This window comes from Loxodonta africana, chromosome 19 (assembly GCF_030014295.1).
Source record: "Loxodonta africana isolate mLoxAfr1 chromosome 19, mLoxAfr1.hap2, whole genome shotgun sequence".
Classification (NCBI taxonomy): Eukaryota; Metazoa; Chordata; class Mammalia; order Proboscidea; family Elephantidae; genus Loxodonta; species Loxodonta africana.
The window spans coordinates 72,406,811-72,420,223 of NC_087360.1; the positions used below are offsets into that span (position 1 = coordinate 72,406,811).

Here is a 13,413-nt window from a genome sequence, read left to right on the forward strand (position 1 = left end):
ACTATAGTGAGTAATGACTGTTGAATCAGTCCCAGATTTCTTGCTTTCTGTTCTCCCTTGAAGGTAGTTCAAAGTTTATCCAGCGAATGCCAAACTGAATGGCCAAATATGTATATACGTATACAAATTTTCTTAAATCCCAGGTTGATAGCATAGAGCTTTCTCCTATTAAAAAAAAATAGGCACTTCTATATTCCTACCCTTTCTGTGTTCACTTATATAAATGATTCAGTAGAAATCCATCTTAAGAGTTTCGTTGTTACAGATTTACAGCAATAATGGCTCTCATTTGAGTATCTACTATTCTGTGGCACATTTTATATACGTCGTCTCTAATCCCCATTTTGAAGAAGAGGAAATTGAAGCTTATATTAAAGAAAAGATGTGAATTCGTGAAGGAACCAGAATTTAAACTAAGTTCTTTCGACTAGCCCCATAGTCACTGACAGTGATATTCTCTGTAATATAGCTGCTGGGAATAAAAAAGAACATACGATATTTAATATAAGGAGCGCTGGTGGCACAAACAATTACGCACTCTGCTGCTAACCAAAGGTTGGTGGTTTGAACCCATCCAGCCGCTCCGTGAGAGAAAGACCTGATTCCAGCCCCCCCCCCCCAAAAAAAAACCTATCGGGCAATTCTGCTTTGTCTTACGGAGTTGCTATGAGTCCAAATCGATTCAACGGCACCTAACAACAAGAACAAACTTAATATATGAAGCTGTTGGTTTTTTCGTTTCTAAAAATGTCACCCTTATAAAGTCAGTAATTTATTTCTACTCATTAAGATGTTTCTTGTAATCTTTCTAAAGTGACATTCAGGTTCCTACGGTTTAACTTTCTTATGACTATAACAGGTTTTCAAACCGGCTTCTCTTTATATTTCTGAATGTTGAATAGTGAAAGGATAATATCATCAGGATATTTTAAAGGTGTATGCCTACTCATAATTCTTTACCATTTTGCTTTTTTTCAGCCCAGGCCTTCAAGTTTTCCAGTTTTTATGTATGTCAGACATAACAAAGTTTATCAGTATATAACCATGATGTCCCCATTGGCTTAGTGTATGGTGACTATCTCAGATGCCCAAACTCCTGAGTAATACGGTTTTTGATCAATCAGATCAGCTCTAGGTGGGAAAGCTGTGCAGGGATTCTAAAGAAAAACATGTTACCTGTCATTCTTACTGATTTCTTTTTTGCATAGTATCTTCTGCTCTTTAATTATATGCATACGGCATGGTAATCATGTATACCAACAGTTTTGATTGTGCTTTTTTTTCTCATGAGTCTCTTTAGTTATTTTTGATGGCTGCACCATACTCACTTGAGTTTTCTCTAGTTGTCACCTATAGCAGGTACTGTTTATTTTTAAGTTTTTGCTGTTCTAGGAAACATGGAAAAAAATATCTTCATGCATGAGGATTTTGGTCTTTGAATTATTTTCTTAAGGTAATTCCTCCAATACGAGATTGGGTCAAAGAGAATGAAGATTTTGATGATTTTTGAACCAATACTGTGATATTGGAGCCCTGGTGGCACAGTGGCTAAGCATTCAGCTGCTAACCAAAGGTCAGCAGTTCAAATCCACCAGGTGCTCCTTGGAAACCCTATGGAGCAGTTCTACTCTGTCCTATAGGGTCACTATGAGTTGGAATTGACTTGATGGCAATGGGTTTAGTTTTTGTTTTTCTTATACTGCGATACTACTTTTGAAAAGATTTTTATCAATTCATACTGCTCACAAAAACATAGGATTGAGCCCGATTGAACTATCCCACAAATCTCAGCAAGATACTTAAAAACATGTTCTAATCCTGTAGCTGTAAAATGTACCCATCATAGGTAAAGCCTGCAGTACCGGAGTATCAAATCAATCATTTTCAAACTCTTCACTCATCTGACCTGCTCGGATGTTTTATAACTGGATGGAGCAGTAAGTTGGAGCCACATTGCCTACGTTCAAAGTCAGCACCAGCACATTTTAGCTATGTGAGCCTTTGACAAATTAACTACTTAGATGTTCTGGTTTCCTCATCTCTACAAGGATAATGCCTCCTTCACACGGTTCTTCTGAGGATTAAAGGTGTTGCCTACCAAATGTTAAAATTAAGTGTATATTCTTTTGAAATGAAGCCTATGTTTGTTTCAATATCCGAAATTATGACAACACAATTCTTAAGGATAGATTTAATTTTGGCGAAAAGTCCAAAGTTATGTAGAGGCAGGTCTGTAAAAACAGTTTATCATTAAGTTCAGTCCCAAACGTCTTACTCTGTACAAGCGTGGTGGTTAAGATTGTGTCTACTTGGCTGGGCCATGATTCTCAGTAGTTTGGCAGTCGTACGATGTTGTGATCACTTCCATGTTGAGATTTGATATAATGTGATCACCCCCATGACGGAATCTTCTGTGAGTAGCCAATCAGTGGAAAGGGAATTTCCTTGGGTGTGTGGCCTGCATCAAATATAAGTGGACATTCTGGTAAGGCTCACAGGCTTTTGTTCTCTCTGGATCCTGCAGCTGGTTCCTGTTTATCTGACCTCCAGTTCTTAGGACTTGAGCTAGCAGCTTACCTGTGGTCTTGGGATTCATCAATCTTCGAAGCATGTGAGCAACAGCCCTGCTTTCTGGCCTGCTGATCTTGGGTTTGCCAGCCCCGGCAACTACGTGAATCAGGAGAAGCTTCCAGCCGGACCCACGCACTTGGTAAGTTCCCAATCTCTAGCCTCTACAACTACATGAGCCATTTCCTTGATATACATCTCTCTCTATATGTATTTATATGCTTTACTGATTTTGCTTCTCTGGAGAACCCAGCCTAAGACAAAATATTTAACAATTTTGTAATTGGACATTGGCATTTAAAAATTGGCTTCTGAAAAAAATTCAGTCATCTGATTGCTGATCAATGTCAGACAACCAAATAATTGGTGTGGTTGTCCTTCAGTTCACCTGTATAAATTTGCTTGTATTAATTTTTTCCCTTTGAATGGATGGATTTGGTCCCTAGGAAAGTAGAATATTTTTATTGGTGTTGAGCTATGGGAAAATTATTGTATTTATTTCTCCTCTGCTGCTCTCCTTCAGGAACTTCTACTGGATGGTTGTTAAACTTTTGAATGTATTCTCCAAATCTCAGTTTTTCCCTCATGCCTTTATTTTCTTGATATTCCTACACCGTATTGCTGAAAGTGCCCCTGATGTAATCCTCCACCTCATTAATTCATTCTTTATCTGCAGTCATTCTTCAATTCAGCTCATCTACTGAGTTTGTTCCCATGATTCATTCATTGATTCAATCAACTTTTATTGAATGCCTTTATGGTGCCAGGGACTGTCTGAGAAATATTTTATAGATTCCCAGATCTTTTTTGGAACCCAACATTTTCAAGTCTGAGTCTGCCAATTCTTTCATACTGTGTATTTTCCTCCTGTTTCTGGGAGAAGTTGTTTGGGATCCCTCTTCATCCATTTGTGGCTGCTGGTTCCATCAAAGGTAGCCTGCCTGTGTTGATGTAGGGGAATGATGGACATACTGCTATGTGGGGTAGGTCACTAGCTTGCTGTCTGTCCATGTGGGCTCCCCATCCTATTGGGGATCTGTAGGTTTTGGGGATCTTCCCTGGCCCAATGCCCACATCCAGTGCTTAGGCCTGAACACAATTGCTGTTGTTGCCTACCACCTAGCCCATTAGGAAGAGAGTTGAATGACACACCCGTTTCAAGTGCTGCCCCCACCCAAGCAATCTCCCCAAATTTCCCCGGACCCTCCGAGCTTGGAACTTTCCTGAAACCACTCCCATTTGGCTTCCTGTCCTCCATTTCTGAACAGCTGCACTTTCTCCTAACTTTATATATTTAATCCTGTTTATGTATATCAGAAACTCCTCAAAAGTACTGTCAATTGATGGACCATTAGGTTTCATTTCCTTTTTTTTTTTTTTTTTTAAGAAGCAAGGAGAAGTCAAAAGTATTGGTTAAGAACTTGGCTGCTAACCAAAATGTCGGCAGTTCGAATCCTACCAACCAACCCTTGGAAACCCTATGTGGCAGTTCTATTCTGTCCTATACGGTCACTGCAAGTCGGAATTGACTCTATGGCATTGGATTTGATATTTGGGGTTGGTAACCATCTTTATCCAACCTCCCTTTTTAACTGGCATTCATTTTTCAGCTTTGCTCAGTGGTCAGTCTATGATTTGGCACTTATCTGTCTGAAACTGCCAGATACTAGTCTTAATACTCAGGATAGAGTTTATGTATTTTATTCAGTTATCTCCCTTAAGCACCGTAGCAAGTATAAAGTAAGTGCTTTGGGAACTCAGAGTCCTTTCAGCTGACTTAAGACTTCTGAGTTGGACCTTGAAGAGGAAGAACTGGACATGCAGGCAGGTGTATAAGAGAATTTACAACTAGCTACTTTGGCTTGAAAAGTAGAATTCATGACAGGACTTAGATACTTACACTGTTAAGGGAAAAAACCATTTACTTTTTTTTTTTTTAATAAACTGTATGGAAGATATAGTAGGAAAAAATTTCCAGAGATTTTTTTAATCTGCAGACTGGAAACTGTCAGAGACCTATGTATTCATCTATCACAAAATTAGGGGTGAAATGATAAATAGGACCATAAATGTCCATTAGTATGTGTATATATGTAAACTATTCAATGCCCGTGTGTGTGTGTATATCACAGATGTGGATTCAACACCAGAAAACTCCTACCACCATCCGGTGCATATTTTGAGAAATACATAGGTGAACTATTCATTTACACTATGAGTTACTGTTTAATAGGCATTTAATAGTTTTTTTCTTACAAGAAAGTTTAACACTTCAGAAACTATCTATAAGGCATTTTTGAGGGGTGGCCCATTCTCCAGGCAATGTTTTCTGTAGGACTATTCAACAGGTTCTCAGTTGGCACAACTGAGGGCGTTAGGGAGGCCCTCAAGGAGATCATTTCTGAATCTGTTTTAGAACTCAGCATTTTTATATTTGGAAAATCTTAGCTGGGAAATTTGGGGCTAAAATGGTCAGGTCTGTGTTACCAGAGAAAGTCTCCAATGGGGTAGTGTTTATGTAAGAATCCTAAAAGGACAAAGATTTGCAAAAGGTTGAAAATTAGGGCTTTAGAGGAGGTTCTAGGGCCCAAGCCTCCTTCAGACACTGCATTCTTTGATTAAAAAATGGCCAAAAACAGTACTTTGAAAATCCATAGCTTATGTCTCATGTCACAAAACAGGAAGCAAAACTCATCTGTGCTTTACTATATGCACCTTGGTTCCACCAATGATGTTTTTCTGGACACTGACCTACAGTTAAAAAGTAAAGTTCTTATGAATTTAGCTTTTATTCAAAATTAAATAAGCAAAAGCAAAATTTGTAAGAAACTTTTACAAATGACTTTACATAAAAGAAAGTAAATAGAGACAGTCACAAGTTTGCAACAAATAGTTACAGAAGTATCTAGGCAGCATGAGTATAAACCATGCCATAGCATGGTGATCTAACTGTGATATGAATAAGGCATAACTAACATTTGAACCAAGAACAGGAAAAAAAAAAAAAAAACACTTTAAAAGCTTAGTTCTACATTGTAAGCTTCCTTTCTTCCCCTAGTTCCTCAACGAGCTTCTACTATGTCACTGTTTTAAAAACAAACACATCATGTCAAACTATAAATTACAGAGACGGGCCATTAATGTGAAAGCCCCTATAATGTACAAACTAATTGGTACTGAACTGAGTTCGCCATTTGCCTTTATGTACAATTAAATGTAAACCATATTTTCACAGTTTTAAGTGTTTTATGAATAGATGTACAGTACCATGTCAGGTTTGCAATTGTTCCTGAAAACTGGCTCTAGGTTCTACATCCGATGCCCGTAGGGCACTGTGATGTGCGTATTTACATAAATAGAAACTGTGTCATAGTCAATGGTCTAGACAGTTCAGCAAGAGCAGTCTTCCCAACAAATAGTGATACTCAAGACCACATTGTACATACTTGTGCAAATCGAAGCATTGGGACAGATAAATCGGAGGCAAATTCAATTTGCAAAAACTTGTATCGTTACTGTTGTAAACTTGGGCAACAACAGACCCCTCGGCAAGTTCTGCTCTCTATGGCTTTGTTTTTTTTTTCTTTTTAAAATTTTAAAGCCAGAGAAAATGCGCACGTACAACCCATGCACACACACAAACACACGCACACACGCACACACACACAGCCCACACCTGCACAGAGTTTTCATTTCAGTTTAGGATATGGTACATAGTGCAACTTCATCACGACGTAGAGGTTGAACACACATTCAGTGCGTGTTTTTCTGTGCAAGTTCTTAGTGGTCTAGGTCCTAGTCGAAGGTGTTCATTTGCAGAACCACATGATTCAGGAGGTTGAAGAACACAAAAACGCAAACTACGGTCTTCCTTACATTTCTCAAACCAGCACTGGATGTGCCAAGGCAGTGAACAACCTGGCCGTCCACACAGCCAGGTTAGGGTAACTGTTTAAAGGGAGCTCCAAGCAGCTGGTTACTTAGATTGGTCTCTAGAAAAATAGGTCAGTATATGCTGAATCTTTGTCAACCGTTCTTTCAAAGACTTCATTGACAAAACGGACAGCTGATATCGGGGGTCTACGGGAAGAACTGCAAGAAGCCACCAACACCATGCGGGTCCATTAGGGGTTGCCTAAAAATAATCAACATTTTAGAGTATTAATAAAACAAACACTTATGTAGCAACAGTAACACACCTCCTAAAAACTACTATTTCTTGATTGCACTACTGTGTGTCGATTTCTTTCTCAATTTTCTTAACCATCATGTAAAGTAGGCTATTATTATGCCCACCTAAGAGGAAGGGGGAGGAGCACTGGTGGCACAGTAGTAAAGCATCCAGCTGCTAACCAAAAGATCAGCAGTTCGAATCCACCAGCCGCTCCTTGGAAACCCTGTGTGGCCCTACAGGGTTGCTATGAGTCAGAAAGGACTCAATGGCAATGGGTTTGGTGTTTTTTCTTTTTTTTAAGAGTGGGAAATGAAATTCAAAATGTAATATAAATTATAAATTAAGATTTCTCAACTCGTATGTGAGAGAGCCATGATTCAAGTCCGGGGCCAATGTTCTTTCCTCTGCACCACACTGCCTTAAAACAGTGTTTCTCAACATCAGGGCTATTGACATTTTGAGCTGGATAATTCTTTGTTGCAAGTGGTTGTCCCTCGCATTGTAAGAGCACTATCCCGGGCATCTACCCACTAGACGTTGGTAGCAATACCCCCCAGTCGTGACAGCCAAAAATGTCTCCAGGTTACATTGCCAAATGTCTCATGGGGGCAAAATTGCCCCTTGTTGAGAATCACTGTCTTAAAATGTAGACTGAAGCATTAGGAAAAGTTAATATTAAAATGTCTTCAAAGAGTTATGGAAACCCTAGGAAAGAGATCAGAAAATGGTCTCAGCTTCTATTTTTGGTTGAAAAATAAGCCTATCTCCAGCAAAAAGTCCCTCTGATGCTGCAAGGGCTGACTCCTGGCTGTTGAACGAACTAGGAATTCAAATAAAATAATCTGTAAGTAAACTTGACTGTACATTCAATTGCTTTTTTATTGGATCTAGAACACGAAGTTTCAGAATGACAAATGGAGCTAGGACATCAGTATTGATCTCAGTCAGTGCCTTCTAGAGTCAAACTAGGTTTCTATATTTGTGTGTTGCCTCTTCCCATCTTGGCATCAGTACCAGCCTCTCCTGCACAATGGAGAAGTCAGAAGCTACATTTCTAGAATCTTCTTCCCCATATACAGTCCCAGGTTTTTCCAGTTGCCACTGAGTTCTCATGGCAACCTCATGGCACAGTGGTTAAGAGATCAGCTGCTAACCGAAAGGTCAGCAGTTAGAATCCACCAGCCGCTCCCTGGAAACCCTACGGGGGCAGGTCTATTCTGTCCCGTAGGGTCGCTATGAGATGGAATCAACTCGAGAGCAGCGAGTATGGTTTGGTTTGGATTGAGTGGTTTACCCTGTCCTGTAGGGTCGCTATGAGATGGAATCAACTTGAGAGCAGCGAGTATGGTTTGGTTTGGATTGAGTGGTTTACCCTGTCCTGTAGGGTCGCTATGAGATGGAATCAACTTGAGAGCAACGAGTATGGTTTGGTTTGGATTGAGTTGATCCCAACTCATGGCAACCCCATGTGTTACAGGGTGGAACTGCACTACAGAAGGTTTTCAAGGCTGTGGGCTTTTGAAAGCAGATCACCAGGCCTTTCTTCCAAAGCACCCCGGGTGGATTTGAACCACCAATCTTTCAGTTATTAGTTCAGTGCTTGACTGTCTGCACTACCCAGAGACTCTAGTTCCAGGTTAGACATTGGCAATTAAGAGGCGCTCCTAGGAGATTTGGAAGTTTGAAGAGAAGAACCCATTATTATCTGGAGACTGCTGTGGACAGAAGGGTGAGCTGATGTGAGGTTCACAGAAGTTTTCCAGAGAGGTCTTTCCACTGCTGCAGACTGGGATGCTGGTGGAGACGTCCCTGTGATTCCTGATCCTGACAGCTGCTTCCCTGCAGGCTCTTGAGGACCTGTCTGATTTGCTGTTCCCAGCTGAGGTTGGTGGCAGCAGCCTCCCTGCTCTTTGCTGGTAATGTTCCGGACCTTCGCAACTCTAGTTCTTCCAGTGGTTGTACAAAACCCTAAATCCTACCTGAAACCCTTCATTCCTGGAATATACCGAGTGGCTGCTTGTGCTTGCTTGAGAAAATCCTGACTTACAGAATGTTACTAATAGAAAGCAGTGATAGAAAACTGATTAACTAAAAAAAAAAAAAATGGGTGGTAAAGCAGATGGGAAAATGTTGTTAAAGTTTTCTATAAACTGGTTCATTAACATTCATAATTTATTTATATAAGTTCGTGCTCATCAAAGGCTATTTCTGTCAGGTTCAATCAGATTCAGGTAGCTGGGATAAAACAAACATGTGGCGACTGATAATATGCTAAACACAGAGTAAGTGCTCAAATTGGAGAAGCTACTGTTGAAATTTCAAGTCCAGGTGAAGGATTCGGTTGTGATTCCGACTGGGGCCAACCTCTGGGAACTGGAAGGCAGGGCAGTGTGCATCACAGTGGGATTTATTATGTCCCTGTTCCCATCTGCCCGTTTACCTGTTTACAGCAGTCCTTTATGAAATCTGTCACCTTCTGATCACAACATTGTATTCAACTGAAAATGCTTATGGCCTAAAAGTTAGTGCTGTGCTGAGTCTCTAATCAGATTTTCCAGAGCACAGTCTCTTCTTTTTTGCCTCCTGCAGTGCCTACTCACAGATCTGCTTCCATAGAGCGCACCTGATACACACTTACTGAATTAAGCCTAAGTATAAAACCTATGAACCTGCGCAAGGCCGTAAGAGTAACGGTCTCATTAGAAGTGAAGTACTAAATACAAAGGGACAAAAATGATTGAAAGTGGCTGGGTAAAAAGCTGGAGATAAGGAGAAAGAGTTTTTTTTTTTAAGTACAGAAAATGCCATATACGTCTCTCAATGACTACCAAAAAATAACACAACAGCTGGCTGGCTCAAAGGTACAGCTGTCTCACAGTCACGATTTACTAGATGGTCCCATGTCCCATTTTAAATTCCTCATCCCTCCTTCCATAAAATTCTTAGTTAGGGCCTTCTCCTTCTCTGGGATTCATGCCTATAGGCACCCCAGCTGAGACCCGTTGCATCCTCTACCTATGTAAACTGTAGTGGACACCACTGTTCTAGGGAATACAGTCATGGTTCTAAAGGCAGGGGGCTCAAAGAAGGTGCTGTGAAAAAGGGAACATTAGAAAAAGAAAGTAAGAAAAAAATTTACTAATTTGAGTTTACAAAAAAAGTGACTGAGACTTTGGAAGCAGTATCAAAGCCATCGTACCTGAAGGTCTTCCTCCCTCTCAGGCATTGATCCAAAGTGCTGAAGAATCTGACTCCGAAATCTGTCTCTCAAGTTCTGGAACCAGCTGCAGGCTTGAGAGTACACCAAGTTGTGAAGCTCTCTGAGATTCTTTATCTCATCCTCATTCTCAACCTAGAAACACAACAGTCAGTAAGACTTCTATGTTTAATCTCACTTCCCCTATCGCCAACCCTACAGAAATGAAAAAAGGGTCAGAAAAAGAAGGGGATACCTACTTTGGTGCTGGAATGTCAGAGACGATTATCTTATGCTATAAAAAAAAAAAATGCTATAGGAAGCATATATTTCTGTTTTACACAATTTCAGTGGGGCCAGACCAAAGAATGACAGTGAGGCCTGACCTCCACCTTGCCTTGAGTTAGCAGTGCAATTCTGCAGAACCCTACCAACGGCCCAACTGGGAGGGGTGAGATTGAGAGTGGGTCCTGGGACAAACGTCTAAGCAAACTTGGAAATCCTTCTGCCTTTATAGACCAATGGCTTTTGACAGCAGTGACTTAGAAGAATACCGGTACAAGAACAAAAGGAAAGATAGGGGTGGGTGCAGATGACACAGCAGAAGGCAGTGAAAGGATGGAGGCCAGGCATCGTTACATCTTTTACCAGGAAACAGAGTTTAAACAAACAAACAAAAATGCAACTAACCTGATATATAAACCAAAAGCTAGTGAAGAAACTATACAATGATGAGCTTCTCCTGCTTTATAGGCCCAAGGCTATGGTTCCTGCCTTAATCCCTCCATACACCCTTCAGACTACCGGGTCACCAAACTGTAGATGGAAACATAAACTCATCCGCAGCCTCCCAGCCTAGGATCCCAGAGTACTCTCACAGAATGCAAGTGGGCGGGAACAAAGTCAACTGACCGACCCATCTTATATTGCTTTCTTTAGCAAACGCTTCTATCCCACATACTACGTGCCAGGAAGTGTTCTGTTTCATAGACCATCCATTAACTCATCTGAACAAACACCAGGCCTGACCTAGCCTTTCACATCTCAAGAATGACTAAACAGAAAAACTCTGAAAACATTTTTAAATATGAATGGTAAGACTCTAGCACACAGGAACAAAAGAGCATACTTTTTACTTTAAAAAGGTTTGAGATAAAAAATTTAAGTTTAAAAAAGTATCAGCTTTGCACTCTCAACAAAATTCAAGGAAAAAACCATGCTCTATACAAAACAAGAAATGACAAAAATAAGAATCGGATGGTGGCGCAGTGATTAAGCACTTGGCTGCTAACCTAAAGTTCAGTGGTTTGAACCCCCCAGCTGATTTGCGGGAAAGAGATGTGGCAGTCTGCTTCCATCAAGATTTACAGCCTTGGAAATGCTGGGGGGTGGTTCTACGCTGTTCTATAGGTTTGCTATGAGTCAGAATCTACTCGACAGCAATGAGTTTGGGTTTTTTGTTTTGATTTGTTTTGATTTCTGAAGCAGACAGAAATTTAAAAAGCGAGATGTTAAAGTTAAGGGACCTTACTACAATAATACAACAGGACTTAAAATTTCATTATAAGTCACAGAACAGAATTACTACAGTAAGGAAAAAAAAGGACTTTGATATAAAAAAACAAATTTGAGAAGTTTTTCCACAATGCACAAGAAAATCACTATACAGATTAGGAAACTAAGATGAGCGAAAATCACTAGATATTCCTAAGATCAAAAGGCATAGAGAACTCATCAAATTCATAATGCTTTCCAACATGCTATTTTCTATTGTCATAGGTGTTTATATTTATGCATACATATATATATAAGCATATATATATAGTCAAATAATGTGTAACCACATAATCAAGGGATTTTGTCATTAAACCTGATATATGAAGATGCGAATTACATAAAACTAAAATAGGGTTATTAATTTAACAAAGAATATTGCCTTTAGCAAACAATTCCATTAACCAAGCTTGCCTAAGACACAGGCTGTATCAATCAACTGAAAATTTCAAGTCACACAATGCTTTTGGTCAACTGCACAAAGCCAAGTACCCCCATAGTATCTTTATAGTCAGAAAGGACAGGTGATATCAGACTAATTGAGTTTATCAGCAGAGAAGCAATACGGCATAAAGATAAAGCACAGAACTTGGAGTCAGAGAGTAGGCTTTTTTTTTTTTTTATTATTGCACAATGTATATAGGATCTTAGGCAAATAACACCTCTGAATTTTATTTTCCTCATACTATTTCATAGAAAGCTTTACTCTCTCCATCATTAAGGTCAACTCCACTTTGAGGAGACAGCTGTTCCCCGGTCATGTTCTGAGTGCCTTCCAACCTGTGGGGAACCAGAGATGTCACTGCTGATGTCAGATGGATCCTGGCTGAAAGCAGGGAATACCAGAAAGACGTTTACCTGAGTTTTATTGAGTACACAAAGGCATTCGACTACGTGGATCATAACAAATCAAGGATAACTTTGGGAAGAATGGGAATTCCAGAACACTTAACTGTGCTCATGCAGAACCTGTACATAGACCAAGAAGCAGCCATTCAAACAGAACAAGAGGATACTCCATGGTTTAAAATTTTTTTTTTCAAAAGGTGTGCATCAGGGTTGTATCCTTTCACCATACTTATTTATTCAATCTGTATGCTGAGCAAATAATTCGAGAAGTTGGACTACATGAAGAAGAATGTGGCATCAGGACTGGAGGAAGACTCATTAACAATCTGCGTTATGCAGATGACACAACCTTGCTTGCTGAAAGTGAAGAGGACTTGAAGCACTTACTGATGAAGATCAAAGATCACAGCCTTCAGTATGGATTACACCTCAACATAAAGAAAACAAAAATCCTCACAAGTGGATCAATGAGCAACATCATGATAAATGGAGAAAAGACTGAAGTTGTCAAGGATTTCATTTTACTTGGACCCACAATCAACAGCCATGGAAGCAGCAGTCAAGAAATCAAATGACATATTGTATTGGGCAAATTTGCTGCAAAAGACCTCTTTAAAGTCTTAAAAACCAAAGATGTCACCTTGAAGACTAAGGTGCGCCTGACCCAAGCCATGATATTTTCAATCATCTTGTATGCATGTGAAAGCTGGACAATGAATAAGGAAGACCAAAGAAGAATTGATGCATTTGAATTATGGTATTGGTGAAGAATATTGAATGTGCCACGGACTGCCAAAAGAACAAACAAATATGTCTTGGAAGAACTATAGCTAGAATGCTCCTTAGAAGTGAGGACGAGACTTCGTCTCACATACTTTGGACACGTTATCAGCAGGGAACAGTCCCTGAAGAAAGACATCATGCTTGGTAAAGTAGAGGGTCAGCAAAAAAGAGAAAGACTCTCAACGAGATGGACTGACATAGTGGCTACAACAATGGGCTCAAACACAGCAATTATTGGGAAGATGGCACAGGACTGGGCAGTGTTTTGTTCTATTGTACATAGGAGGAC

General features: G+C 39.9%; 1 protein-coding gene across 1 annotated transcript in view; it reads right to left on the bottom strand.

Moving 5' to 3' along the window:
- Window positions 1-3,992: 3,992 nt before the first annotated feature.
- LONRF1 (LON peptidase N-terminal domain and ring finger 1) overlaps window positions 3,993-13,413 on the bottom strand; it is a 39,461-nt gene continuing 30,040 nt past the window's right edge. Inside the window, exons 11-12 of the mRNA XM_064272845.1 lie at window positions 9,942-10,094; window positions 3,993-6,703 (exon numbers count right to left, since the gene is read on the bottom strand). Of these exons, the coding sequence (XP_064128915.1) occupies window positions 6,545-6,703; window positions 9,942-10,094 (312 nt within the window). The 3' untranslated portion in view covers window positions 3,993-6,544. The remainder of the gene's footprint in view (window positions 6,704-9,941; window positions 10,095-13,413) is intronic.